Source organism: Diaporthe amygdali (assembly GCF_026229845.1).
Source record: "Diaporthe amygdali strain CAA958 chromosome Unknown NODE_9_length_1275696_cov_64_842800, whole genome shotgun sequence".
Classification (NCBI taxonomy): domain Eukaryota; kingdom Fungi; phylum Ascomycota; class Sordariomycetes; order Diaporthales; family Diaporthaceae; genus Diaporthe; species Diaporthe amygdali.
This window is the reverse complement of record NW_026517029.1, coordinates 262027-289116: the sequence shown is the minus strand read 5'-3', so window position 1 is coordinate 289116 and position 27090 is coordinate 262027. Positions and strand designations below refer to the sequence as shown.

The following is a 27090-nucleotide window of genomic DNA, read 5'->3' as shown; positions in this document are numbered from 1 at the left end:
TACTGGTTTGTACTGCTTGGCGCGGCGTCAGTTGGGGTCAAGGGCTGGGTCGCGCTCAGATCAGTTTCGTTTAGACGGAAATAGATACCCCACCGGTCATCCGATGAAACTATGATCAAAGCTGCGCTAAAACTGAGACTTAGTTGGCTTCAATGCGAAATTTGGAAATTGAACCCTGAACATGTGCCTCTTGAGGCTGGAAACTTTATAGCTTGAGCGGGCCGTACAAAACAACCAGTCCACGGAAGCCTTTCCATCAGGCTACGAGGAGGTCGGGAAACATATGGAGGGAGACAGGATGGGTAAGCACGATATCCCGCGACAAGCATGACGTGCAATTTCATGAGGCAGATCATACATAGAAAAGACTCTGTTTTGTCACTTGGCACTGAGCCCCGAGACATGGCTTCTCATCCTCAATCATGATGAGCTAATGGGACATTCAGCGATGCAACCAGGACACGCTCCCAGTATCAAGCTTTGAGGTTTGGCACTGTGCGTCTATATTCCTACATGTGCGGATGGCGCTTCAACTAATCCATGAGGGAAACGTTGTGGATCTGACCTTTTTCCCCTGCTCAGAAGATTGACATCGCACGCCCTTGCTGATATTGTTATATCCACGCGTGAAAAATATTAAAATAACAACGATTGGCTGCTTGTGTAGGAATTAAGTTACGTGAACGACTCGGATTGGCTGCATCAGGTTCACATGTGATATTGCGGGTGCAGTGAAACCCAAGGCGGCCGCCTAGTCTTTGGTCTTGATAGCCTGTGGGAATTGGTATATTGATAGTGCATGGTTTCAAGAGTATTTTCGACTACCTCTCCACTTCGACGGTGTATTTCATCCCTTTCCCCACCAACGGCAGATTGGGATACTGTGACAACCAAGGCTGTCTGCTGTGATTACTCCGGCAGTGAGTCCCAACACTTCGTGGATCAATTTTTTCCATATGCAAGCACTTTTCTCCGCTGCCGTCGCATGTGGTTGAACAAAGTAGGGGCAGCTTTGATTGTGTCAGCCGAAGCAGGCCATTTCGTGTTGACAAACACACTCACCCGGAATGTAAAGTGTCGCTGCTGCAATATATGACCAAGCGTGAGTATTGTAGCCCAGCGCAAAAGCTTCTGAGATAGTCTCATAGACGACCCCGACCTCGCTGGCGATACCCAGAGGATATAACACATAGAATGCGCTATACCGAAGCCAGGTCAAATTGTAATACTGGTGACCACCGACAAGTCTCGTGGCGAAGTACAAATACCGAATCGTATCCGCCGCACTCCATGCAAGAACCATTAACCCGTAGAATGGACTGAGGCCAGATGATTGATAGGTCTCGACGACAAGCCATAGAACTGTGCATCGACCTGCAACTTGTACACTGCGGCATTCAGAGTTAGCTGCCAAAGCACAAAGGAAGGAGCATTTGCAGAGATGGAGAGGAATCAGCCACCACGTGCCCATAGCCTGTCTCAGAGGCTGCAGTCTGGCTAGAGGCTTTAGGACAAGTGGTAAAACACATCATAGTGGGCAGATGTTCTTCTTGCAAGGCTTAATTTGTGACCAGGAGATGCTTACAAGCTAGTAAGGACCGGGGCATTGACGAGACCTATGGATGTATCAGTTGGGCGGCCGCAAGAGACAACGGATGATCAGTGTACCTATGATCGAGTGCAAGATGTCCAATGCCGCCAAGCTCTGTGTGAAAAGGACCATGATTTTGACGCTGGGGTGCAGGTACACCTCACTCAAGCCATTGCTCAGGGCAACTGCGGCGGTCCTGCCGAAGATGAACGTCCAGAGCAGGGCCGAGACTGCGTTGTAGCCAATGAGGTAAGCCCACTGAGGAAATCGGCCCTCGAAGACGCCCATATTTCTGATAGCGTGATGGTCGGTGCTCGTGGGAGTTGATACTGAGTGGATGGGAGGGGACGAACGTGGAAATTTCAACCGAGCCCAGTTCAGACATAGATTGAGGCGACGTCGGTTATCGGGCGAGCCTCGGCAAAATTTGGTGGCGCAGGGCCCACTCGTATTCGAGACGAGATTGATAGTCTACATAATTCAACGGACCAAGACAACACAGCTGCCCATATGTCTGATGAAGACAAGCAAAGCGCCCCGCAGATGACGCACATATATATATACAAACATATATGTACCATCGCTGCATGTTGCGGCTTGAGAAGCGCAAGGCCGCCCCAGTGCGCTTCTGTTCAGAAGTGGCCGGGGCCTGTCGTCCAAGTTTCGCAGCTGGATCTGGGAGAACCTCCGACAGGGACAATGAAACAAGCAAATAGCTAAGAACAAATCCTTCTCGGGAAATAGCTGCTTAAGACTTCTCGTTTGGTCTTATTTTCACGCCGCTATATTCATCCTCGGCAACCCAAGTCTCGCAGAATTTCTGTGCCTGGCTCAAGACAAGTTCCTTATTGAATATTTACACCATACTCCGTAACAAGACAATCATCTTGGTCTGCTGCTTCTTTGCGCAACTGCCTCCATGCGTTGACAGGTTTTCTTTCAAGCCAGCGGCTCAGCTGTTTGCGTAGGTCGCGGGCCTGGAAGCCGCCGAGCATTCCGAGTTGTTTTACTGTGTGGAATTACGGCATTGGTTCGAAAGTTCCGTACAATGTTAAATTAGGCCTGAGAAAATCGATCCGTTCTCCCAAATGAGAATTGAACCACTGAAATCTGGTGGAGGGATATGATACGGACCGTAGCTTTGGCCTATTGCTGACATCTGCAGTGGTTTCTGCTGGGGTCGTATCGAGCGGCCGCTAGCTCTCACAGGAGCACCTCTGTGCCACATTTTGACCAACAGGGGTCTTTTGCATCGCACAGTCGTAGTTCGAACAGTGGAGCTAGCCAGGCAGTATGACATTGGTGGGTGCCCTGGGCTGGGCACAGCGGCAGGGTCTTGTATATTCATGCCACTGTTCGGTGACGTTCACCAACAGGGCCTTTCTGCATCGTGCAGTAATTAGGCTTCAGAACCAACATGCTACTGATTACTTTCGAGACTTTGGAGGCCATTGGCTTTCGATCGACTCCTCAGTGCTCGGATTTGGAGACAGGCTAAACCTGAGAACAAAGATAAAACAGAGTAGCTCCCTCACCTTCGATCTCAGCCATTCTACTGAGTAGTCTTACATGCAACGCTGGAACATTTCCACCCACAATCGCACATGATGTCGTCTATCCTCTACAGCCCCGTGACATGCGCTGTGTTGCCTGTTGTCCTCTTTTTTGTATATACACTCTACCGTGCTGCTCTTCCCAAGCCGATACCGGGTATTCCATACCATAAAGCGTCCGCGACTCGGATATTGGGAGATGCGCCTGCAATGGTCGAGCACAAGCGAAAGCATGCTACTACTTTCGACTGGATGACCGCGCAAGGGGAGAAGTTGAACTCGCCAATCGTTCAACTATTCTTGAAGCCCTTCTCTCAGCCAACGGTGTTCATAACCGACCCTCGCGAGGCCCAAGATATGGTACTTCGACGCACCAAAGACTTTGATCGCTCTGTATTCTTTTATGGTACATACGGACAGCTTCTAAAAAATTTGACTTCATCATTTTGACTGACGCGTTAACCAGATATCTTCAGTGGAACGTGTGAGTATAATCCAGAGGTTCCTTCCACGTCACATTGTCCCTCATCATAGCCCCTTTGTGTTCACCTACAATTAGCGAGCAAGGCTATACGCACACCAGCCTTATTTCACCTCTCTTTTGTTTTTGAGTCTGTTCAACAATACTGGCTAATACTAGAGATTACAGTGCCGAATCATCACCTTGTGCAGCCAACGAACGAAAAGTTCAGGCAGGGACGTCGCCTGCTCGCTGACACGATGGCCACTGGGTTCCTCAACAAGGCAAGATTCGATCACGGCAACGTGAATATGACTCTCTTGTGTCTGATATTCAACTCGCATAGGTTGCAGCTCCAACACTCCGCCGGCATATCTTGAATCTCATGAACCTCTGGCGTGTGAAAACCCAAGCCGCTGAGGGCCGTCCATTTGGGCCCGCTGAAGATATCAATCACATGGCTCTCGACTCGAGTAAGCACCGTACTAAATATACTGATTGATTTCCATTACTGTAGCGCTCACATCGTCACAGTCTGGGACGTTGCCTTTGGTAGTCAACTACTGTCCCTATCAACCGAGATCGAGTTCCTGAAAGCCATTTCCAAATTCGACAAGCCTACAGCCAAAGATCAACCAATCATTTTCCCAAAGCCAATTTATAACTCTGCCGTGCTATCCATGAAAGTCTTAACGCATGCTCTAGATGTCACAGTAACCTCGCCGATGCCCAAGCAAACTCACTGGCTACTGCAATTGACGCCATCGTATCGCCAAGCCAAAGCCCACAAAGACCAGCTGATCCGCAAACGACTCGATGATGCTAAGTCACGGCTGCTGAACCTCGGCGACGGCCAGAACATAAGCGACTTTGTCCATATCACGTGTGCGACGGACTATATGGTACGGCGTGAAGCCCAAGCTGCAGCCAAAGAAAACCGCCCCCCACAGTACGACAGTCTAAGTGCACAGGATGAGATGTTTGGGTTTTTGATTGGCGGACACGACACCACAGCAACTACTCTCACCTGGGCAGTCAAGTTCATGGCAGACCACACGCACGTGCAAGTAAAATTACGGGGCATTCTACACCAGACTTTCGGGGCGGAGAATAATGTACCTACCGCGGAGCAAATCAGTACAGCTCATGTCCCCTACCTTGATGCCGTGGTTGAAGAAATGGCCCGTTGCGCGGGTACTTCACCTGCGGTTATACGGACAGCTGTTCACGACACGACGTTGCTCGGCCACCACATACCCAAGGGGGTCGACGTGTTCATGATGGCACACGGGCCTGGGTACATGACGCCAAATACCGTAAATGATTCAATCCCCGAGCACATGCGATCAGATTCGTCGAGGGAGAACAAAGACCGTGCTGTTCCACTTTGGGATCCAAGCGACGTCAATGCCTTCAGACCGGAGCGCTGGATCAAGACCGATGATAAGGGTTCAGATGTATTTGACGTCCATGCAGGTCCAGTGATGCAGTTCGGTGGGGGTCTCAGGGGCTGCTTTGGGAAGAAGTTGGCTTATCTGGAGATGAAATTCTTCGTCACGTTGTTGGTGTGGACATACGAGCTGGAGCAAGTACCAGAGAAGCTGAGGGGCTATGAGGCGTTCGATAGCCTGACACATAAACCTAAGCAGTGTTACATGGTTTTGAAGGAGGTAGAGAAACAGCAGGCAAAGTGAGGCGCGGAGGAATGACGGGCCCATCGCAATGTATGCAATGTCGTCTTTTGTTTCCTGTTTGACTCACAATAATTCGAACCATTAGGATGACTGAGTGACAACTTCTACACAGCCCAGCTGCAATTCTCCACGTCGTCGCATGAGCACATAGAAGGGATTTCAAAGAACACTTCTTGGAGAGACTAACACAATCATCTCTGATTCCTATGACACATTGGAGCTACTTTCCTCCACACGTCACATAGCTGAACATGCCCATCACGCGTTGTCCAGATATGACGGCATAATCTTAAATAATATAACGGTAGCCCTTCTGCAAAGCCCTTGCCTCGGCGACAGTAACACCCTCGATCTGCGCAGTCTTTTCTAATTTCTTGACATCGTGCTCGGTGAGCTGAGCGTCGGAGTTTTCCATCCTGGCGAGTTGAGCATTTTGCTTCTGGAGAAGGATTTTCAATGCGACCGCACATACGGCCGCGAGGCACTGAAGTCCTATACAGATACCCAAAGCCGGCCTATAGTGAGGTGCGTCTTTGGTTTTGTATGTGAATGGCGTCCAAATCGAGGCGGCGTTGCCTACCGAATTGATGAAGGCTAAGGCGGCGGCACGCTTCGCCGGGGGACGCGGGATCGAAGACGAAATCCATGCATAAATGATTCCGTTCAGGGCAAACACAAAGATCTGCAGGAACAAGGAAAAGTATCGAGCAGCAAAATTGTCGACCGTCATGAAAACTGGCGAAGAATTGGTTAGTCCGAGTCAAGAGACAAGCGAGGGAAGCGGGTCAGCGATTGATTGATTGGCAACGTACTAATAAAGCCCACGATCGTAATTGGGATAGGGTAGGTGAAGAACCAGAACCTCTTGGCCAGTTTGTCCGAGATTCGACAATGCACAAATGAGTAGATGACCATGAAGATGTATGGCGGTGCACAGAGTAGCAGGGCATGGATACGATCCGAGGCGACAGTCTGGGTAAGTGTCGGAAAGTAGTTCTGGATACCAGCGGCACCAGTCTGACCATGATAGGCCAAAGCGAGTAGATATGTCTTAGGGTCGGTTAAGGCCAGCTTGATGCCTCGAAGCTGTGACATGCCCCCAGCTTCATCGACGTCGGCCTCGGAAGCTTCGATGGCGAGTCGACGGGTTGCGACCCGTCTCTCATCCTCAGACAGCTTCTTCCAAGTATCCGGGAAGTCGGGCAGGACGATGATGACGAGCATACCGAAGAACATCGTGATAGCACCTTCCAATATGTACAACCATTGCCAGGCTGAGTATCCGCGTGCTCCTGCTAACCCATTCAAGATGCCCGCGGCGATCAGGTTTCCGAAAGCACCTGAGATTAAGGAACCGGAGTAGAAGATGGCCATCCGCAAGGATAGTTCCTCCTTTGTGTACTGCGTTTTGTCAGTAATCCATAGCTGACTCTGAAGTGAACGAGTATCAGAGGAGGCTGGGCGACTGTGATGAGGCAGCGTGAATGTTTTAGCCTCATACGTACCCATTTGGAAAGATAGAACAGAATGCCAGGGAAGAACGGAGCTTCAACAAAGCCAAGAATAAACCGAGTGGCAATGATCTGCCCCGCGGTCTTGACCTGACTGGTCAAGAGAGACACCAAGCCCCAAATAATGACCTGTACAACGTAAAGAGGTTAGCGCTTTCTCGGCGCGAGATAGTTCGGTTAGAAATGCTTGAAGGATTAGTGCGTACGAAGAAGCCAATGTACCAAGACGGGCGCCCGGCATAGTTAAGCATGGCATTGGAGGGGACCTGCATCAGAACATAGCCGACGAACAGCGTAGAAAGACCAATTTGATATTGCTCATCCGTCATGTTCAAGTCGTCTTCGAGACCTTGCAGTCGAGCAGCGGCATAGTTGTTGCTTCTCTTGTCAGCAAGCGAGACAAAAGTCCGGGGGAAAGAAGCAGGAACATTGCTCACCGATCGATGTAGTTCATGAGATAGACCAGCACGCACAAGGGCATGATCAGTAAGTCGATTTTCTTCCTCAACTTCTTCTCGATGACAAGCTCTTCTGGCGTGAGCTTCCGCAGGTGCTCGGCTGTTTCGGCCATGGCCTTTTCATCCTCGAGAATGTCGTGGTCGTGGATGTGCTCCGACGCGGGAAGGTCTTCTATTTTGTCGCCCATGTTGAAAAAGAAGAAACAATAACCCCCAGTGAGGACTAGAAGTGGCGGTAGAGGGAGAGGAAAGGAGGAAAAGCCCGGAATAACGCAAATCAAAGAACGAAAGGGGTGGGAAAGAGGACTGTTTTCTAGTCCCCTGACGTCGGGTGAGGGGAGGAACGATCTACCAACGTCAGTAACGGCCCCATTTGGCGTGCCACGGCATGATGTCGGTCGCACAACCTGGACTGACAGGGACGGTGTGGCCATGGCTCAGTGAGCCAAGTGCTCGAGTGTGGGGAACACAAACCGACGGCCTGGTCGATGTTGGGGTAAGTCTGGGGAAAATCCCACTTCTTTTCCCCACGCTCCTGTTGGGCTGTCTGGGGTAAGGTCAGGTCCTCGGACGTATCATCGCGCGCCAGGCCGCCGTTCCCAGCAGCTTGGCTCAAACTGCCGGGTATTTCACCCCGGCCGTTGTTTTGATCCGTTGAACCTGCCTATTCGCTGCGTTTGTAGGTGGCCCCTCTGCCAATGTGCCTAGCCCCGGAGATTGCGAGCGTCCAAGTTCACCAATCGCCCCCTTGCCAGAACGAGGATCCCGTCGGATATCCTTCTCCTGAGCTGGCAGAACGTCTTATGGCCAGATCTCTTGGCCATGGTCGCGTGCCCGGAAGTTACACACAACGTGGTTCTGTTTGTTACGTGAGATCTGGTTTCATACCTCAATCTGTGATGCTGGGAGCCGTCATTGGAGCATATGCAAATCGTCGGGCCCTGCATGCATGTCATCCTGTCACGATGTGCTACAATGGCATGTCGGATCCCTGATCATGTGCATTGATCTCAAGCAGAGAACGGCTTGATTGAGCATCAAACGAATATAGAATGTACATACATATGATGGCTAGGAAGGACAATGCAGTTGCTTGTCTGGCTGGAATGACAGCCAGCATCGGACATTGTTCGAATGTAGAGTATCTGCAGAGTGTAAAAAACGAAAATGGCCAGATTCTCAGACGCAAAACGAGCGTCCCTCCAGCCCGGGCGCCTTTCCGTTTAGGCACACCCACGTCGGATATCGATAGGGGTCTGTCTTCCGACAAATCCGTGTCCGGCCTCAAAATTGGAGCACGCTTCGACAGCGATTCAACTTTTTCCGAAGTTCCAATTCGGGACCAAGAGTGATCGAGGAAATAAATCTTCACCGGCTCTGTGCCACATCATCTACAGAATGCCACTCAGATTCGGATTGTGAAAAATTGCAAACTGCATGACCTCAACACAATGGCCTGGTAAGAATCATGGCTCGCTCAAGTCGAACAGGAACGAGTCTAGTAGCTGCCCATTTGCCACTACGGTGAAAGAGAAGACCGAAGATTGGGCGCCGCTAGACACATTAAGGTTTCCGGGTAGACTCTCCGGTCAAGTGCAACACCGTTAGCTCTGTTCACAGGACCGGCTATCCAAGACCTCCAGCACCCAAACCTCGTCCTAAACAAATAAGTGCGGAGTCTGTACAAGGATGTGCCCGCTCAATCCAAGAATCGAGGATATGTTAGCTCACACAATAATACTGCTATGTTTCAATAAAGCGAGGCCGTGGGGGTGAAATGTCTGGAGTGGCTTGAACAGAACCACTGATCTTTCTAGAGGTCCAGGGGATCACGCGCGATAAGTAAGTACGTTGATTCGAAACTTGTGTCATGGGACAATATCCAGCCTCAGCCGTCAAGTTACGTATCATCAAATTAGCATGCATGAGGACTCGAGACGGCGATCATCTGGAAATCATTCCATCAGTCCCTCTGGGTCATGAGTACAGAGGCTACAAATCGCGGCCGGAACATGGACAGCATGAGGCTCAGTGGAAGCGGGCATTTTCAACGACAAGCCACGGAAAGTTCTGCAACGGCCGTTAACTTTAGGACTAATTCCACGTCCACATAGCCGAGTAGGATCTAGAATATGGATCATTTCACCACAGAACTGCTCGTTTCAACTTCATTAAATACAAAAAGTCTCCGTCTCGATTAAAAATTGCTTTACACAGTCGCCGGGATTCGCAAGAGACGGTCTTGATGACACTGTAGCTTGGTGTCTTATCGGGCCCCTATCGGCGAATAAAAAGCTTTTCGGGGCAATCAATGAGGAAACTTTTATAAAAGGAGCCTGTTCAATGTACACTCCGGCATATATAAGCATGGTTACCAGACAAACTCGTGTGCAAACTCGCAACTAGACATCCACCCGATATTTCAGAACTATTTTAGATCAATTCTATGAAAACTACATCGCCTCTCGCTGTGCTGATTCTACAAGATACATTCACGATTAGATATGATAGTCATAAATATACAGATTCTCTTGAATGTCTCTGTGTCCTTCCTCCGGAATTTAGAGACTAGACCGCTGTCAGGTGTTTGTTCATTCTGTTCTGAGATTCGAACAACCAGCTGTCATCAACCGCATTGTATCGATGGTATAGAGATGAGTGTATGATATATGTTTTAGCTTGCTTTCATTTATGGCTCAGACGAAATTGCCACGTCCAATGGGCTGATGGGTCCTTTACCAGTTCCCTCATGTTGTTTATGAAAGGGCGGATCGAGCTTTCTAGGACCTCCCCTTCTTTAACGCAAACTTTTGCGAACTTGATAGCCTCTGCAGCGTTACCAACACCACTCCACTCGACTGCAGCCCGGTAGTAGGCTTCCACCATCCGGGTGATAAGGCCCTCTTCCTCGAATAGCCTGACGAGAAGTTCGGCTTTGTCAGGAGTTGCGGCCGATTCTGGGGAATAGTCGTCAAGATCTTTCTGCAACATGTGGATTTGCTCAATTCTTCTGTCCGATTCCTTAATGATTTCCTCGCCAGACGAGCAATACGAGCAGGTGCATTCGAAGCCCCATCCGTGCTTTGAGAGCAACTGCCGCTGTGAGTGTGTTTGGATCGAGCTGTTTCGGGCCAAGTCAGTCATGCCCACTCGCATGAAGCGTTTACAAGTGAATAGCAACGCGGGAAAGCGCCGCGTCGATACTTACTCGAAGTACGCCACTGTGAGCTCCTCTCCAGTCTCAACCTCTCGGGCTGCAAAGACAGACTGGGACAGCGTAGACGCGTCGAAAGTATACTTAGAATTCGGTCGGCAAGCATGGTTCAAACGGGATACTGTACAGAAGAATAAGTAGACGTCAAAGAGTCCCCTCAGCAGTGTTGCGCTGCTATGCTCGACAAGATGGTGTAAATACTTACCTTGCGGAAAGACAGAATGAAAGTCCATGATGTCATTTACAGGTGTGAGGAAGTCGTTCTTCATGAATATTTCATAAACCTTTTCATGATGGGTATTGACCTCCCCGTGCGTAGTCAAATTGAGGTATTCCGCCTGGTGGGTTTCTGGCAAGTCGCTGATAGCTTCGTTGAGTAGCTCTGTAAGACGTGCTCTCCCGAGGCGCTTGAAGGCCGTATCGTCAACCATTACTATCGGCATGCGACTTAGGAAGGCCTCATTGGTTTGTATAGGCCTCAACGCGACCAGACCAATGCCCTTTCCGGAGATTTGTTCATCTCGGTAAGCGAGGATGGTTGACTCTTGATGTGCAGGCTTTTGCGATCCAGGGATAGTGAAAATAGGCAGAGACACCATTTTCTCAAGTATTTGAGCCGTCGTGACCACAGCTATGCCATGGCCGGCGTTGAACGAGGGTTGAGTGAAAGCACAGATCTCATCAGGACCGACTTCGTGGCAGGTGTCACTTCTGAACCAGTCGTCCCCTTGGGCTGAGACAGGATCATTACCGACGGAGTCGGGTGCATCAATAGGACATGTAGTGGGTGGTTGCCAGATGCCTATCGGTAAAATAGGACAAATAGATTCCGCTTGTGATTCTGCGTAGGCTGATCTCGAGGCAATCGGACGCAGCCCAAAACAAGTTGCGAAAAGTAGCTTTGAGGATCTCATCTCGGAGCAGCTTCAATGTGTTGAGGAGCTCTGCAAATTACGTGGCAGTTTAACAAAATTCAGACATGGGGCCGACGGCGCTGAGAAGCTCTAAAAAGTGAAGGTCGGTGCTGACAGCAAAGGAGGCCCGTGACGATCTTGTTTCAGCTGGAACTGCACCGCGCACTAATTCTAATTCCGAAGACCGATAGATCCAGCAGTGCCAGAAATATTGAAATCAACCATTAAGTGTGCAACGCAATTTTTGAGCCCCAGCAATTCAAATTGTTTTCGAATTGAGCTTGCGTAATCATTTGATACGGCGGGCTGAATCGTGTTGGAATCAGGAAGTCATCATAGGAGGGCAAAACCACAAGCAGAGGTATGGATGCATCCGTTTTCCTCTGTAGTTTAACAAATCGATGAGAGGGTTTCAAAGTGATTAAAGCCCAGAAGGCAAAATTGCAGGAAGCTTCTAATAATCATGATTTGAATAATGAATGGGATTGGACATGAATTGGTCGTTGCGAAGTGTCGTGTACTTAGATTCTCGTTTAAGAGCTTGCATGTATACATTTACATGTCTTCAAGCAGCCGCTTGCTGCCAGAGCACTTGAACTATGCCAAGCCATAGTTGATACCTACGTAATTATGATATGTGATGACTTGGGAAAATCCAGCCTCCAATAGATGCATCTATCCAATCAAGTGCGGGACATTGAGCTTGGATGGATGCAGTGATCTGTTACAGGGTGTCCAACGACTTTTGGGGCAGTCCCTGCGATATAAAAATGTCAAAATATATAGTCACTCAAGTGTTCCCAATGCGACAGCTCATCAAGTTCTTGCAATTGCAATTATAAGTTTTACGTGAGTAGTATCGGCATAATGCAAGCATACATACACTCAAAGATGAGAATCGCTGATTATCTGGCAATCCATCCATATATCCTCCTAATTATCCCGCTGGAAGTTCGTACACAGGTGTGCTACCCTCTGCCTCGTATACACGTTGACGTGAGCGTCCGTCTGCCTCAAACATGGGCGTATCCCCTTCAGCCTCGTACTTAGGCGTTCCAGCCGCCTCGAACATTGGGGTGCTTCCCTCGGCCTCGTATCTCTCTGTCCCCGCCGCTTCTGAGAATGGCGTACTACCTTCCGCCTCATACTTTTCCCTGCCCCCTGCCTCTGAAAGAGGCGTGGCACTCGCCGCCTCATGTCTCGACTTTGGTGTCGCTGTCTCCGTCCTCGCTTTTCCGTCAGATAGCTCAGGGACATTGGCAGCACTGCCAATCAATTCACCTCCATACTGAGGTGGTCGCCCGTCCTCGGCGCTGTGTTCGGTGGTCCCCGCATCTGGCCATTCACCACGCTGGTTGCGGCGACGTCGGAGCCACCAGAACAGGAGTCCGGCCACAATCATCAGCGCGCCCACGACACCAACAACTATACCAGCAATTGCGCCTCCTCCGATTCCATTCTCAGTATCCTCGGAAACCACCGATGACGTAGAATTCCCGCCTGCGGTCGAGTTCGTGGCATCCGACGGCGATACTATAGCAACCAGCTCCGATGAAGGCAGCGGGTTCGAGAACTTAGCTTGCGAGACATTAAAGATGCCGCGTTCACTGTCGACCGTCAAATAAGTCTCTTGGAGGAACACACGACCGATAGTGTACTGCGAGTCATTCGCTGCCCTTCTTATAGGGAAATATCGCGTCGCGTTCGGGAACACAGGGTACTGCCCTTCGAGATCAAAGGCAGCGTAAGGGAGATCGAATCTACTAATAGTGCCGCCCGTGGTGCTAGCGCCCAGTGTGAATGTGAGAGTTGGCTGGAGTTGTAACAGCGCTGCGTGTTGATCGTCATCGACCAGATATCGACCCGTCTCTTCGACGTAGTTAAGCCCGAACACATCCTCGAAAAGGTCGCACCACGCCTCAGGTAGCCACAAGTCTGGAACAGTCGAGTCGATTACTGCAAGGATTCCGCTGCCAACCCCTGAGAGAGAGACCGTCCCGTTGGGAGTGTCTGTCCCAATCGCCGACTGGAGTCCAACGACCAACGGACGTTCCGAATCGGAACCGAACGGAAACGAGATAGAGTTGGTGGTGAATCGCGAGGAATCATAACCTCCAAGGGTCAAACTGCCGACGACTTTCGAATATCCTTGTACGAATTAGCACATATTGGAAACAATATGCCAGCGGCCCGGTATTTCTTTCTTTCTGCCTTTTCTTTACAGTAAAGAACAGTGGCTTACTATAAGGAGCTCCAGCTGTGTAACCGTACGATAAACTCGGTATGGATCCCGAGTCTTTCAGTGTCCGCAACAAGGATGACGGTTGTTCCTCATCAGAGAAGTTGGTGTAGTTCGCCCCAAGTCCAAGCGAGCCGAGCCAGAAGTTCGATGTAGCAATACCGGCCACGACCTGCTTCTCTACCGCGGTGCCTGATGCGCCGAGGCCCACGGAATCATATCCGAATAGCCCGTTCCCGTCTATCCCCAGATGCTCCTCGAGGTACAGCTCGTAGATGCCAATGGTCTCCCAGGTAGACGACTGGTTTGATTGGAAGCCCTTGCTGTTTTCGTTCTCGAATGGCCAGACCCCTCGGCTATCTCCGCAGTTACTAAAGTTTCCAACGCGGCTGCTGTCGCAACCTTCTGGTATTGGCACCCATGTCTGCTGATTTGCTGTGGATGGCAATACACTGAAATACTGCTCAGGAGTTCCTACGCGGACGATGAACCTGGGAGACTTAGCAAAAGTGGGCCCTACAGGTGTTCCCGGTGTGCTGAGGTAACTTACGTCGACCAGCTCCCGTCCACCCCATCCCAAACCTCTGTTGCGTCAACAGAAAGAGGTTGCGCCATATGAACGGTTATGGTAGGAATCCATATGTTGTTAAGTCAAAGAAGAATATGATGTCGAGATGCCCGGCACAGTCAAGACTCGTACTCCCTTGAGAAGAGTCCATGGAAGCGCGGATCAGTGGAGAGAAGCAGTGGGCAGCCCGCGGATGTCGATGAAATTGGACCACTTCTACGGCCGCGCAGAAGCCTAGGCAGCGCGTAAGAAAGAATTCTCCGGACTTCAGCGCGTTGCTTTTCTAGGTGAATGGGCCACAGCCTCCAATTTCAGGCGGAGCGCTTTATTCTAGTCATTGGTCAAAGTCGTACTGCAGTCAGCAAAGGTGGATAGAAGGATTCACACTATGGACTTGGCGACAACGGCCAGCCTGGCCCACAAGCGTAAACATGAGCCCATCTGGGCCCTATTCTTGGCGTCGCTGGCCCATGGCTTCCTAGCTAGATGTTATATCATCGGGTTTCCGCGCGTACCTACAGAGAGGGTGTAGAGTTTCATTGTTGTTGTTTTTTGGTACAGATTCCCGAACCCGAAGATCATCTTGAGCTTGCAAAATGGTCACACCCTTTCGCCAAACCCGGCCGCTGGCCTGGGTAGCATGTGTTGCAGGCGTGCAGCAGGTTCGGGCCTTGAACTCAACATCGGCCCCAACTTCTGCTTCCACTTCCACAACCAGCGTGGCAGCCCCAGGCGTACCAGTCTGTGGGCTCGCTGCGAACTTGGCGATGGTGTATGACTGGAATAAGACCAACGCAGAGACGATAACTCACACAGTGGTCCCCCACATCACAACATATCCCAATGGTAGCGCTATAACAAGCCTCCAGACTATCACAGCGAGCGCACCGGAGGTGACGGATTTCGTGCGCAATACCGCGGTGATAGACGGCTGGTTCACCATGTAAGTGTTATGTGTCTCACTGGCGGATCCCCTGGAGAAGACTCACCCATCCATAGGACCTATCCGGAGACATGGATACAGTACATAGACTTTTGGTCGGCAAACTGCACAGAGCGCGATCTCACTTCCCGGACTGTCGACTACGACAGTAAACTCATTATGCCTGCAACTACAGATCCTGCGAAATTCTTCTACACAGCACACAACTCAGACTGGTACTTTGGGCATAACCCAGCAACAGTCACCCCGGCAATGGTCGATTATCTTGCCGGGCTTCAGACTGTCGTCGAGCAAATGTCAGGCCAGGACATTAGGACGTGTACATTTGCGACTTGTGCTCAGACAGCCGTGGGCCACTCGATGGTCTCGGCTTCCGTCCTGATCCAGGCAACCGAAACCGTGGAAGCTGTACACTATACAGCCCCAGCTCCGGCGTCCTCAGAGAGAAGCACGGCAGAGGCGCCCTCGTAAGTATCAGATATCGCCATTTTGAAAATCCTTGGCACTGACGACAAATATTTCAGCCCGCCTGAATCAACACCACTGCCTACTTCGACGCAGCAATCGCCTAGCCCTATACCGACGACCACCTCAGTTTCTGAGCAGCCCTCCTCTCAGAAGACATCGATTGCTGAGCAGTCACCAGCTACGAGTCAGGTGGCTCCTGAGCAGCCCGCTCAATCGTCTGGTCAAATACCGCCCTCGGAACAGACTCCGAGCCCAGAGCAGCCCAACAGCCCAGTCTCATCTGTAGAGGTCACTTTCATCTCCACAGAGGTTTCCAACGGCGTGACAGCTATCAGGACCCTGGTCGGCCCCTCCAGCAACGCTGCCCCAGTTGCTCCAGCCGAAACAACGTTCGTCCGCACAGTGACAGCAGATGAGCAGACCCTCGTCCAGACAGTGGTGTCGCCGGTGGCCGCTGCCTCTCCAGGGGAGGTAACATTGGTGCAGACAGTCAACACCAACGGCCAAGCCTCTGTTCAGACGTTGGTGTCGATCGTGCCTGCTCCTAGTGTCCAGGCGTCAGAGGTGACTCTGGTCCGAACGACCACGTCGGGCGGCAGCACGGTCCTGGAGACAGTGGTCTCTATCTCACAAGGCCCAGGAGGAGACAACCAGGCGTCGGAGGTGGCGCTGGTCAGGACGGCCACGTCAGGTGGAAGTACGGTGTATGAGACGCTTGTCTCGATTGCACAGGAGTCGGCAGGCAGAGGGCAGGCGTCGGAGACGTCGCAGGTGACTTTCCTGAGGACGATAACCTCCAATGGACAGACACAGGTGCAGACAGTAGTATCGGCGGCTCCAACGGGAGAGGTACCAGCACAGACGACTTTCACCAGGACGGTAGTGTCAGACGGGCAGACGTACTCGCAGACCGTCGTGTCACCGCTTGCTAGCGGGGCGGCCACGGGGCCGTCAACCGTCGGAAGCAGCGGGCCGGCAGACGCGACTTATACGGGGCCAGCTGTGACGGCCGGGGCTGCTGGGAGGTTCGTGCCAGGGTGTGTGGGCGTGGTAGGCGGTGTGTTGGCACTCGGTATATTGGCGACTGTGGGCGGGCTGTATTAATCATAAATGATGTGTGTACCTTTGATGATGGATACGTAGTAATGAGCCATCACGAGGATAAAGAGGACGCCAGTCCTGGAATAGCAATGATACCCCCCAGCACCCTGGCTGTATGTATGCCAGCTTGCAAATATGTTCTCAGCCTTGCGTCTCGTGGGCCTTGGTAGCCTGTAGCCTGGTGTGTGTGGACTAGACCTTTGTGGGCTGGTTAGCAGGCACTTGCCAGGTTTTCTCACAGCCTTGAGTGAGTGGAGATGTAAGCATGAGGTGGTCTGCCATGGGGTGAGGTAGGGTGAGGTGAGGTGAGGTGAGGTGAGGTGAGATTAGTGAGTGCAGTAGACATGTAGACGAGATTCCAGAATGTTCGCTGTTGACAAATGTGCAACGGGCTGCACTCGCGCCTGGGCGAGAACAGGCCGAGGCTGGGCGTTCCTCCCGGCTGTGGCGGGGTTCGCCCCTGTACTAGGTACCTAGGTACAGCAAAGCTCGCCCGAATTCCAGGGTCCAGCTCGAACCAGCTCGGCCATTGCAGCTCCCCAATACATAGTCAGGAGTAAGGGACAGCACCAGACGAACCTCACCTCACCTCACCTCACCTCACCTCGCCTTGCCTTACCTTGACGCCTGCCCATTCGTGCCCGCGCCTTCCGACCAGTACTGTACACATACATACATATACATAATCAGACGGCATATAGACGTCCCTGCCGGCCTTACATTGTCACCATACTGTCACCTGTCACCTGTCACCTGTCTTCTGTGCTTTGTCTCGCATCGCATCGTACTGGACCGTGTCGTACCCGCATCGTAGCTGCTAACCCCAGTCACGGCAGTGTGACCATCTTTCTGCCCTTGGCCTTCTGCCCTCTCGTCGACGTCGAGACAACGACAATGCTCACCACCTACGCTCTCAACTCCTGACACTGACCTAGAACCGGCGATTGTCCTCCTGAGACAACAGCGCCTTTCTCAGCACTGCTAAAGACAGATCCTCCCAACAATAAAAGAGAAGGGTCGAGCCTGACCCAGCCTCGTCCTCAGCCACTCCAGTTCGAAACGTTGCATACTGCCCAGCCATCGCCCCCCCAGGAAGATGGCAGTACAAGAAGCTGCTGCCCTTAAGGAACAGGGCAACAAGCGCTTCGCGAGAGGTGATTATGGGGGCGCAGAGGGTTTGTACTCGCAGGCGTAAGTCCACGCGCCCTCCCTCCTCCCTCCCCCCCCCTCTTCCGCGACGAGTGCCTCGAGCCGACACACCACCTCCCGACCACAGGATCATCGCCGACCCAAAAGACCCCAAGATCTACACCAACCGAGCCCTAGCGCGCATAAGGCTGCAGCGCTGGGAGGACGCCATCTTGGACTGCCAGACATGCCTCGCCCTCTCCTCGGACAACATGAAGGCCCACTTCCTGATCGCCCAAGCCCAGATCGAGCTCAAGTACTTCGACGACGCCCTCGACAACGTTAAAAGAGCCCACGAACTCGCAGTCAAAACCGGCGACAAGTCCCTCGGCGCCATAACACAGCTGGTCCTGCGGTGCAAGAAGGAGCGGTGGGACGACAAGGAGCGAAGGCGCCTGCGCGAGTCCTCGGCATTGGAGCGCGAAGTCCTCGAGCTGCTCGACAAGGAGCGCACCCAGGCCCTGGCCGAGTGCTCGGACGAGTTCGAGCTGAAGGATGTCACGGCCGACTGGGACGCAAAGATTGCCGCCATGAAGGGAACCTTCCAGCTGGCAAGGGGCGAGCAGGGCAAGCGGAGAGAGGTGCCCGACTGGGCAGTCGACGACATCACGTTCGGCATCCTGGTCGACCCTGTAATCACAAAGACAGGCAAGAGCTACGAGAGGGCAAGCATCCTCGAGCACCTCAAGCGTTCCAAGACGGATCCCGTCACAAGGGAGCATTTGGATGTCTCTGACTTGCGGCCCAATCTTGACCTGAGGGATGCCTGCGAGGACTTTTTAGAAAACAACGGCTGGGCCGTCGACTGGTAGGAACCTACCGACTCAAGTGCCGTTGCTCCCCAACCAGCTCCCTGGCGCTGTTTGGTGTGCAAGACGTGGCTGGGTTTGAAACGCCGCGTGCAGAAGCCGTGGCTGCAAGGTGGACAGTGACGGTTGCCACAGGCCCCTTGTCTGCACTTCCATTTTATAGTATACCACTCTGACCACGGATCGACATCATGTTTTGTGGCATACAACATGGCATGGCGTACATGGTGCTTTTATGACTATCAAGCCGAGCCCCAGAGATCTGGGTATGGGTCGCCTCTGCAGCGGGAGAACAAATCCTCTCGAATTAAACCTGGGAAAAGTGGATTGGCGGCTATACAGCATTGAATATATTGCGTCCAAAACCTCCACTGGACCTGCTTTTCCTCTTTACCCCGCTCTTCTCTCATGGTTGGAAAACATCATGTCTTTGTACCTGTGGGATAACAGTGAATCAGCTTGTGGGACACTTGAAATGATTGTGCGGAGACTGCCTCAGCCGGCGATAGCATGTCAAACATGGAAGCAACTAATTCCGTGTCCAACCGCGAACTGTGGAGCTGGGTTTGAAACTACATGACTTGCCAGCTATGAAAATATGCTACAGTCTATTACCTATGTAGAGCTCGCCAAAGTGATGTTGAAAGGCCCACTTTGTCAAGTAACAAGCAGATTGTTTGCGCATGTGAGATCTCCAGGATTCTTTCTCGTAGACGACGAGCCTACTTGGAGTGCATGTGTTACAGGTGCCTTGTGTGCCTTCGACATCGCCTTCATCCCCTCTATCTTCTCATCATCCATTGGACTTTGATAAATGGGGATCCTGGAGGCTCATTACGTATCCACTAAGCAGGTAGGTATGTAGAAAGAAGGCACGTCGGAAAGCTAGCGCAATGAATGCTAATATCGCATACTTGAGGCCTATTCATTCATAAGACGGCGGGGTTCTCATGAAGATCATGATTATGGACTCGCTGAGGAGCCAAGCAGTCCTAGATTGAGACCAACATTCCACATGAACAGCCGAGTACCTCAGTTGCCAGAATTCATTTGCTCGTTGTGAAAGTAATCACGTGTTACCAAGATACGACTCTTTCCATGCTCCGAGAAAGAGTGAGGAATATGACTTTTGGACCTCGTCAATTGACAGACATTTGACGACTTTGGTCGTTGGAATTTGGGGCACTGTCGAGAATGTGTAATCGACATCGTTGTGGCGGGTTTTAGTTATACCGTCTTTCTTTAGTAATGTTCACCTGTGGGGGTACCCACGCCTGCGCTTGCAGGACAAGCGCAGTCCGACGAGAACAAGGCACGGCCCTCTGGGGCCATACCATACATATAAAAGCATACGGGGTGATTGCACTCCTGCTATCACAATCAATTAGCTGGCTCTACCAGAAGACGCCGTTGTTTCGCGTCAAGCTGATTTCCTTACCCGAGCCTCAAATCCTCAGAGTGCAACCTGCCAGTGTGTCAAACTTGATCTGATCACATGCCCAGCCCGACTATATCAGTATGGCTGAGGCAGTGAAGGCTTGGACATTCACCCAAGGGGGTTATCCGGAGGCACTGCAACAGTCGAGCCTACCAGGTGACACAGGACCACTCAAATCCTCAGAGATTCGTGTCCGAGCTCACGCCGCGTCCATCAACCCCGTTGACGTCCAGCTAATGGGACTTCCTTTGTGGCCGTACCTCCCAAGCTTCATCATCGCCCTCGAAAAGGGCGTAGGCGAGGACTTCTCGGGTGTGGTGCAGGACGCAGGCAAGGACTCGGGCTTCAAGCCTGGTGACGAGGTGCTCGGGATCGCCCCCATCCTCCCGGGGGGCACTCTGCAAGAGGTCATCAGGCTCGACATCAAGACGTCCGTCGTGATCCCCAAGCCCGCTGACTGGTCCTGGGAACAGGCCGCCGCCCTCCCGCTCGTCTGGCTCACGGCGCGGACCGTGATCGCAGAGGTCGAGCACTACGTCACGAACGGCAAGGTCGCGGTGTTGGGCGGTAGTTCAAGTACAGGCATGTACATTGTGCACCTTGCGAAGAGCCGGGGCTGGACGGTGGCCGCCTCTTGCTCTGGCCGCAATGCGGACTTCGTCCGTAGCATGGGTGCGAGCGACACGATCGATTACACAACCACGAGCGTGCCAGACCGGCTCAGGAGCTTCGCGCCCGACGTCATTATCGATTGCGTTGGCGGGACAGAGTGTCTTGGCATAGCTAAGAGATATGTCACTATCGTCGGTGATAAAACTAACCGCATGTTGATGGGCGGCAGGAGCATCTACTTATGGAACCCTCAGATGGCACTGCGCGCGCTGCTCGGGAGGGCAGGTCTCGGCCCGTCGTATGCTTGTGTCAATCTTGAGTTCAAGTATTCTTATTTGGAGGAGATCTTGAGTCTTCCCAAGGACAAGATAATTATTGATAGCACTTTTAACTTTGACCAAGCCCGGGAAGCGTTTGAGAGGCTGAATACTGGGCGTGCGAGGGGCAAAGTCGTGGTTAAAGTCGCTTCTTAAAAACTTCTTACATCTTTGAGTAAGTAGGCGGCTTTCGAGTATGTATCAGTCGATTCCGGTGTTTGAAAATGGAGCTTTGGGTAAGCATAATCGCTTGAAACACTCGAGATCTGCGCAAAAGCAATTATCACAAACCTCGTCAGCCAGGCGCATGAGACCGAACTTGTGAGACTTTGTAAAGAGACTATTATGGCTTCGAAGGGGAAAATCTGTGCATTGGAATACCAGGGCTGGAACAACACCCGGTAGATGTGCTATAAAATCAAAGAACTGCCCCAAACGGCCAAGAGAATCTAGCAATGACACAGCCGCCACCGCTCTCCACCCCTCCTCTCAAAAACCCACCCTCTATAAAGACCGTATAGGAGAATTGTTCCTAGAGCCTCGGATGTTCTCCCTTTCACGTGGCTCTTCATGCATCAGCATCCTTCGCATGCGGCCCATAAAGCTCTCCCGGCGTGTAATGTTCTCGCGGCTAGGGACATGTTGGACAGGTGCAGGGCGCTCAAGGTGGGCAGTATGCCCGTGCCTATCCAGCTTAGTCTCCAAAGCCAAGCGGCCGTGATGTTCCTGTGCGCGCCCTGGTCCTGCGCTGCTTGTAGTCCGATCCCCGGGTTTTGGCGCCCGGCTGACACCGGCACGCTTCTGCTGCTCAGCCTCGTGCCTCTCCCTGCACCTCTTGGCAAGCTCTGTGGTTGAATGCGTGTGGTTCCGGCCCAGGACCGAGCGCACGACTGATTCGAATGCCTCGTCGACGTTTGCCCCTGTCCTGGCGCTTGTCTCAAGGAACGGAACCTGCAGCTGCAATGATCTGGCCAGATCCTCACCCTCGGCTTTGGAGACCAATCTCCCCGGTTTGGACTTGCTTGCCGGTGGTTCTGGGACAGCTAGGACATCGTGGGCACCTTCTTTTCCTTCCTCGACCGCCCTCCCGACAATCTGGAGCCACCGTTCAACAGTTTCGGAACTTTCAGCGTGAGAGGGCTTTGGTCTGCTGGTGATTCCCAGGACCGAAGATGTTGCGCCGAATCTGACTTCATCGCGAGGGTCGCGCTGAAGGGCGTCGCCGAAGACGGCAAGGGCAGACTCGCAGTCATCATCATAATCCTGCTCCTGGGAGCCGTCCTCCTCAACGGTCTTTTCAATCTGATCACAATCTTCATCATCAACATCAGCCTTGTTGCCGATTAGCGCAACCACGACTCCTCTTGAGCCTTTCTTAGCCTCCACTTCCTCTTCAACGCCAACCAAACCACCGCCCGCATTGAAGAAGCTCATCGCGCTGTTCCTCCTCTGCAGGGCCTCCGTTGGCGGACCGGAATGTCTTCGTGAAATGTGCGATCTCTGCCTCTTGTGATGCTTGCTGCCATGATCACTACCAAGAGGTACCTCTGCGTGGAGTTCTTGGATCTTCTCGAAGCTATTTCGATCCGAAACGTCGTACACAAGGAGCACGGCGTCGTATTCTCCTTTGGTGTAAACGTGCTGCCGCATCTTGGCAGACTGCAGGGCCGGGTAGTTGACCACCTCTACTAGGTAGGTGTTCGCTCTGCGTTCACATTTGATGCACGGCTGTGATTTGGGTAGCCCAATTTCGCGACCGAAGGAAGCAGAGCCTGGGATGCTCGTTGTGCTGGTGTTGAGCGTTGATGTCGTGCTAACGAACGAGATTGGCGACACGGGGTCCGAGATGGGGCTTGCTGGACCTGCGGAGTCTGGCGGTGATAGCAGCGAGGGCGTAGATTCACGGAAATCAGTCGAGACACGCAGCGCTGGGAGCGCCGACGAACGGGAGTCGCCACCGCTTGATGGTTTTGGCTCCAGGGTGAGGAAGCGTCGGCTGCACAACGTGAGAGATGGATCGTAGGGCGGAGGATACTGTGATGTCGTGAATCTCGACTCCAGGCAGTTCTTCCCGGCACCAGCTGTTCCTATCACTAGAATTCTGACTGTAGGGTTTGTATTGGTTTCCTTTGCCATCTTGTTTCTTGTTCTCTGGTGGTATCTCGAGGTAGTATTCAAGAAGGTAAAGGGCTGGAATGCGTGTCCGGTCCAGTACACAATCATCAATGACAAATCTTCAAAAGGTAGTTGCAATGCACAAGTGAAACTGTAACGGAAAGCGAGCAGTCCACTTGAGGGAAGAGTCTTGACGGCCAACACCGAACGCCTTCTACCGAGATCTTCTCTAATTTGGGGACTTCATCTATGCAATGGCACACCTCATCCAGTCCCAACAACGCGATATATAATGACTAGAAGTCAGCCGTATTCCCCAGCCACAAAGAGCCAAGAAGCAATCAAGACCTCACAGATAGGGAGCGAGAAGCTTACGGTCCACATTCTTCAGCTTGTTCCTGGAGCGACGGGCCGAGACAGTTATCGGCCCGCAAGGCGATCACGTCGAAGCTAATGACGGACTTAGCCAAGGCGCTGCGGTATTGAGACCAGGACATTAAGAAGCCTACCGGCTCTGAGCATGACACGAGACCCCCGTGAGCTCAGAGTGGGCATACACATGGGCTGATGTTGTTGCGCGCTGATCAAAGTGGTGAAGTGGTGAGCACTTTCTGTGGACCGGCAGGCTGTCCCGTGCCTAGTTCAAGCTGTAAAGCGGACTCAGGCTAAATGGGTCTCCGGAGACAGACGTGCCTAGCTCAAAGTCTGTACACTCTCGGCGAATTTGCATATATTGGATGCCGATGAGTAAGATCCTCATCTGGATATTGAAACCCCATCGTGACTTGGCTTCCTGCAGCCAACGTCACTGACACTGCCTTTCCCTGATACTCGCATGGAGCACGAAGCCGGCCGCTGGCCCGAGAGATGGCCTGGCAGTAGACACATCGAAAAGAGCGAGACTCGGCTGCCGAGTCAGTGCATCGATACGAGATCGCCGCCCGTACATAGGGAGCATGGGGGGTTGTATGTTTGTTTGTTTTTCTCGCTATTCGGCGGCCCGGTGACCCTGGATGATGCGCACTCACTGACCAAGACACCCTCTCAATGTCTACAGCTGGACCAATGTCTTTCACGTCTTGGCCTAAGAAAAAGGTCTCCATTCTAATACTCCATCTCGAGCAATTGCGCGAGGCGCATCTCCCGGCTTCCCAGGGTCGCACTCAAGATCCTGCAACCTGTCAGCCTCCGATGCGTAGCTTCACTGCTTGCAGGTTTCAGTCTGACAACAAAAGCCTTGCGACACCCTTTCTGGATCTCACGTCAACACTATCACCGTCTCGTCGCTTGCTCCAGGTGAGCTCTCCAGCTTGAGACTCGGCGTTGCCTTCGAATACCGTCTGTAGTCATCAATTTCCAAAGCGAATTCTCGTGGAATGGCCGGACCAGTAACAGCGTCTCCACTGCTAGTGAAGCAGGTCATCTCGACCCCCAGACAAACGTACTTCGAGCCCTTTGAAAACTTCGTATTCTCTGTGGAAAAGTTAGATCTATAATCAAACATCGTTCATGTACATATTTCTCGAGTGTCTTCTTACCTCGCGAAAAGAAAAGAAAAAGGAAAGAAAGGAAATGAAGTTACCCTCCGCGTCCTTCCAAGCCAGGTGGATGGTGCTTCTCAATTTTTGTGAATGTAGTTCGAATACTTCCAAGTCTGCCCCCTATGCTTCTTGCGCGTGGGAATGTGGATGGCAATGATGGACAGCTCCAGAAGCAAGGTATTGTGCGTTGGCAAAAGCACAAGCGACACAATATCGAACAAATTGCCATCAGAAGCCTGGCTTGTGTCACTGAGCCCGCCCAAGAGAGCTTTTGTCGTTCAACTGTCGCTTGCGGATGCGAAGCATAATCTTTAAGATTGATAACTATGCACTAGATGGACCAATAGGATTCCCATTGCTGGTTTTTGCAACGGAAGTCTTTGGTGGGTGCTTAAGCTTTGGAAATATATCCCCAGGCGACCATACACTCAAACACTGCGCCGGCCTTGCGCGAATCCCATGACGATGGGTTCTTGCTGCAAATTTCTTTTACCTGCTTTTTCTTGAGAGAACCATTACCCTTGACAGCTTCCCTGATAATCTCGGCCTTGACCATGACATAGGGCTTCGGCTGCATCCTGATGACTTCGCAGAGCCTGACTTCCTCGTTCGTGAGAAGATGGTAGTCGGGCATGTCTTGGGTCAGCTGGATCGGGGTGACTCCAGAAATAGGCTGTGGCACATGGGTTGGCTTCTTCGACGAGTCGACGCCATTGGCCACAACAACACTACTGCCGTTGACACCGTTTGTGTGGTTCCCGTTCGTGAGCTTGGCGCCCCCATCGGTGGCAGCCTCGCCACTCTGGAGACCATTCTTGGTTGCTGGGCGTATCGGAAGTTCTGGGGCTACCAGGAGGGCGGCCCCACTCGGTGGATCTGACGGCGGGGGTTGCTTGTTACGCTGAGCCGCCGCCAGACGTTCTCTATCCATGGAGCCCATAGGAATCTTGTTCTGTGCGCGAGATGACTTGTCCTGCTCGTACTTCTCACCGCTTCTGAGGTTGCCAATACCCATGTTACGCCAATCTTGAAGCTGGGTGATGGCTTGGCGAAGGTTTAACTCGTCAACAAGGCCTTGATTGAAGTCTTCAAAGTCCTGATGGTTCATCATGCGCGCAAATGGTTTGGCCTTGTTGAGAATGTCCCGCTCCTCCTTGGATCGCTTTTTATCGAGCTTAGTGTTCTCTCGGTAGTCGAGGAGGTTATGCTCGAAAATGACCTTTTTGCGATCCACACGCTGTGTCAGCCGGGAGTTGTAAATTTCCATGACTGTCAACTTGAGTTCCATTTCTGGTTCTAGTTGACCAGTATTTGGGTTGATGCCATCTCCGGGCTCGAATTGCATGAGCTGAACTGCCTCCTCGGCTTCGTTGGCGTGTTCGGTCTCGAACTCCAGGCGGCCTGGCATGTAGCCCTGGATTTCGTGGCAAGAGGGGACAGATGCGGTGGGTTTAGTTTTCGGCGGCGGGGCTGGGGCATTCTTAATGGCATCCTTACGCTCCTCGATTCTCCGTTTCTTCCGGGCCTGAAAGTCCTCCCTAGTGATCGTATTCGCCAAGGCCGTGTCTTTAGGACTGCAGCGTTCAGGGAGCGGGAACTTGGAGGACTGGATATAAACCTTTTCGTAGTGGTCCCTAACCTCGTCCTTGGTGCGGTAGCCGCCGATGTGGTCTGCGATATCTGCCCAGGACCCAAGACCATAGATCTCGCAGCCCTCAAGAAGCAAAAGCTCCTCGTCTGCTCCCCATTCTTCGTCATATATGGGGAAGGAATTTTGCTCTATTACTCGATAGGGATGCGTGGCAGGATTGTGGGTGTTGCTTGTTGAGCCCTTGGAGAAGCATTGGACGCAGAGGTCATAATCGTTACAAGTGGCGTGAGCGCACCGTATCCGGACCTGGAAGGTAGCAACGATAATGGTCAGAACTGGCAGAGCGAGCTTGGGTGCGAAAGAGCAAAGAGGTGCCAGTGACGGAGGGGAGAGGAGGTGTGGAGAGAGTTGGAAGGGGGGAGGCGGGGGCGGGGAGAACTCACAGTAGATGTGATATCTACAGAACACACATCACATATGTATTTAACACCTCCCTCGCTACCCCGAGTGGCGGTTTTCTTCCGGATGACAGCCATGGCGGCCGCCGAGGGTCGAAGCAGCGATCAAGTGATACTGTGTCGGCAGCCTAGAGTAATTGCGGTGACGTTTGAGAGGGAGGAGGCAGAGATGCGCGTTCGAAGGGGTCCAAAAGCCAAGGCAAGTGAATTATCGATCAATACTGGGCGGGAATCGATGACGCGACGCGTGAGTCCGATGCCTGAGGATGCGCATTGATAACAGATGAGCTCGTCGTTGCTGGATTGA

At 52.2% G+C, this 27090-nt stretch overlaps 8 protein-coding genes across 8 annotated transcripts; 4 read left to right on the top strand and 4 right to left on the bottom strand.

The window, feature by feature from the left end:
- Positions 1 to 3198: 3198 nt before the first annotated feature.
- Positions 3199 to 5298, top strand: J7T55_012895 (cytochrome p450; the record flags this gene model as incomplete). Its single annotated transcript, XM_053141530.1, has 5 exons — positions 3199 to 3550; positions 3611 to 3628; positions 3794 to 3909; positions 3951 to 4077; positions 4139 to 5298. 5 exons carry the CDS (start codon positions 3199 to 3201, stop codon positions 5296 to 5298), a joined length of 1773 nt encoding a protein of 590 aa, XP_052995243.1.
- A 289-nt stretch (positions 5299 to 5587) lies between these two features.
- Positions 5588 to 7455, bottom strand: J7T55_012894 (mfs transporter; the record flags this gene model as incomplete). Its single annotated transcript, XM_053141529.1, has 5 exons — positions 5588 to 6033; positions 6111 to 6699; positions 6804 to 6938; positions 7016 to 7187; positions 7247 to 7455. The coding sequence occupies 5 exons, from the start codon at positions 7453 to 7455 to the stop codon at positions 5588 to 5590; spliced, it is 1551 nt and encodes a 516-aa protein (XP_052995242.1).
- A 2497-nt stretch (positions 7456 to 9952) lies between these two features.
- J7T55_012893 (uncharacterized protein) lies at positions 9953 to 11395 on the bottom strand (the record flags this gene model as incomplete). Its single annotated transcript, XM_053141528.1, has 3 exons — positions 9953 to 10388; positions 10476 to 10602; positions 10687 to 11395. The coding sequence occupies 3 exons, from the start codon at positions 11393 to 11395 to the stop codon at positions 9953 to 9955; spliced, it is 1272 nt and encodes a 423-aa protein (XP_052995241.1).
- Positions 11396 to 12332: 937 nt separating this feature from the next.
- On the bottom strand, positions 12333 to 14249 carry J7T55_012892 (uncharacterized protein; the record flags this gene model as incomplete). The annotated part of the gene is made up of 3 exons (XM_053141527.1): positions 12333 to 13543; positions 13638 to 14125; positions 14185 to 14249. 3 exons carry the CDS (start codon positions 14247 to 14249, stop codon positions 12333 to 12335), a joined length of 1764 nt encoding a protein of 587 aa, XP_052995240.1.
- Positions 14250 to 14798: 549 nt separating this feature from the next.
- Positions 14799 to 17638, top strand: J7T55_012891 (uncharacterized protein; the record flags this gene model as incomplete). Its single annotated transcript, XM_053141526.1, has 4 exons — positions 14799 to 15145; positions 15202 to 15612; positions 15670 to 16638; positions 17551 to 17638. The coding sequence occupies 4 exons, from the start codon at positions 14799 to 14801 to the stop codon at positions 17636 to 17638; spliced, it is 1815 nt and encodes a 604-aa protein (XP_052995239.1).
- A 172-nt stretch (positions 17639 to 17810) lies between these two features.
- Positions 17811 to 18714, top strand: J7T55_012890 (chip protein; the record flags this gene model as incomplete). Its single annotated transcript, XM_053141525.1, has 2 exons — positions 17811 to 17905; positions 17991 to 18714. The coding sequence occupies 2 exons, from the start codon at positions 17811 to 17813 to the stop codon at positions 18712 to 18714; spliced, it is 819 nt and encodes a 272-aa protein (XP_052995238.1).
- Positions 18715 to 20229: 1515 nt separating this feature from the next.
- On the top strand, positions 20230 to 21234 carry J7T55_012889 (reticulon-4-interacting protein mitochondrial precursor; the record flags this gene model as incomplete). The annotated part of the gene is made up of 1 exon (XM_053141524.1): positions 20230 to 21234. One exon carries the CDS (start codon positions 20230 to 20232, stop codon positions 21232 to 21234), a length of 1005 nt encoding a protein of 334 aa, XP_052995237.1.
- A 348-nt stretch (positions 21235 to 21582) lies between these two features.
- On the bottom strand, positions 21583 to 23214 carry J7T55_012888 (uncharacterized protein; the record flags this gene model as incomplete). Its single annotated transcript, XM_053141523.1, has 1 exon — positions 21583 to 23214. The coding sequence occupies one exon, from the start codon at positions 23212 to 23214 to the stop codon at positions 21583 to 21585; it is 1632 nt and encodes a 543-aa protein (XP_052995236.1).
- Positions 23215 to 27090: the final 3876 nt, after the last annotated feature.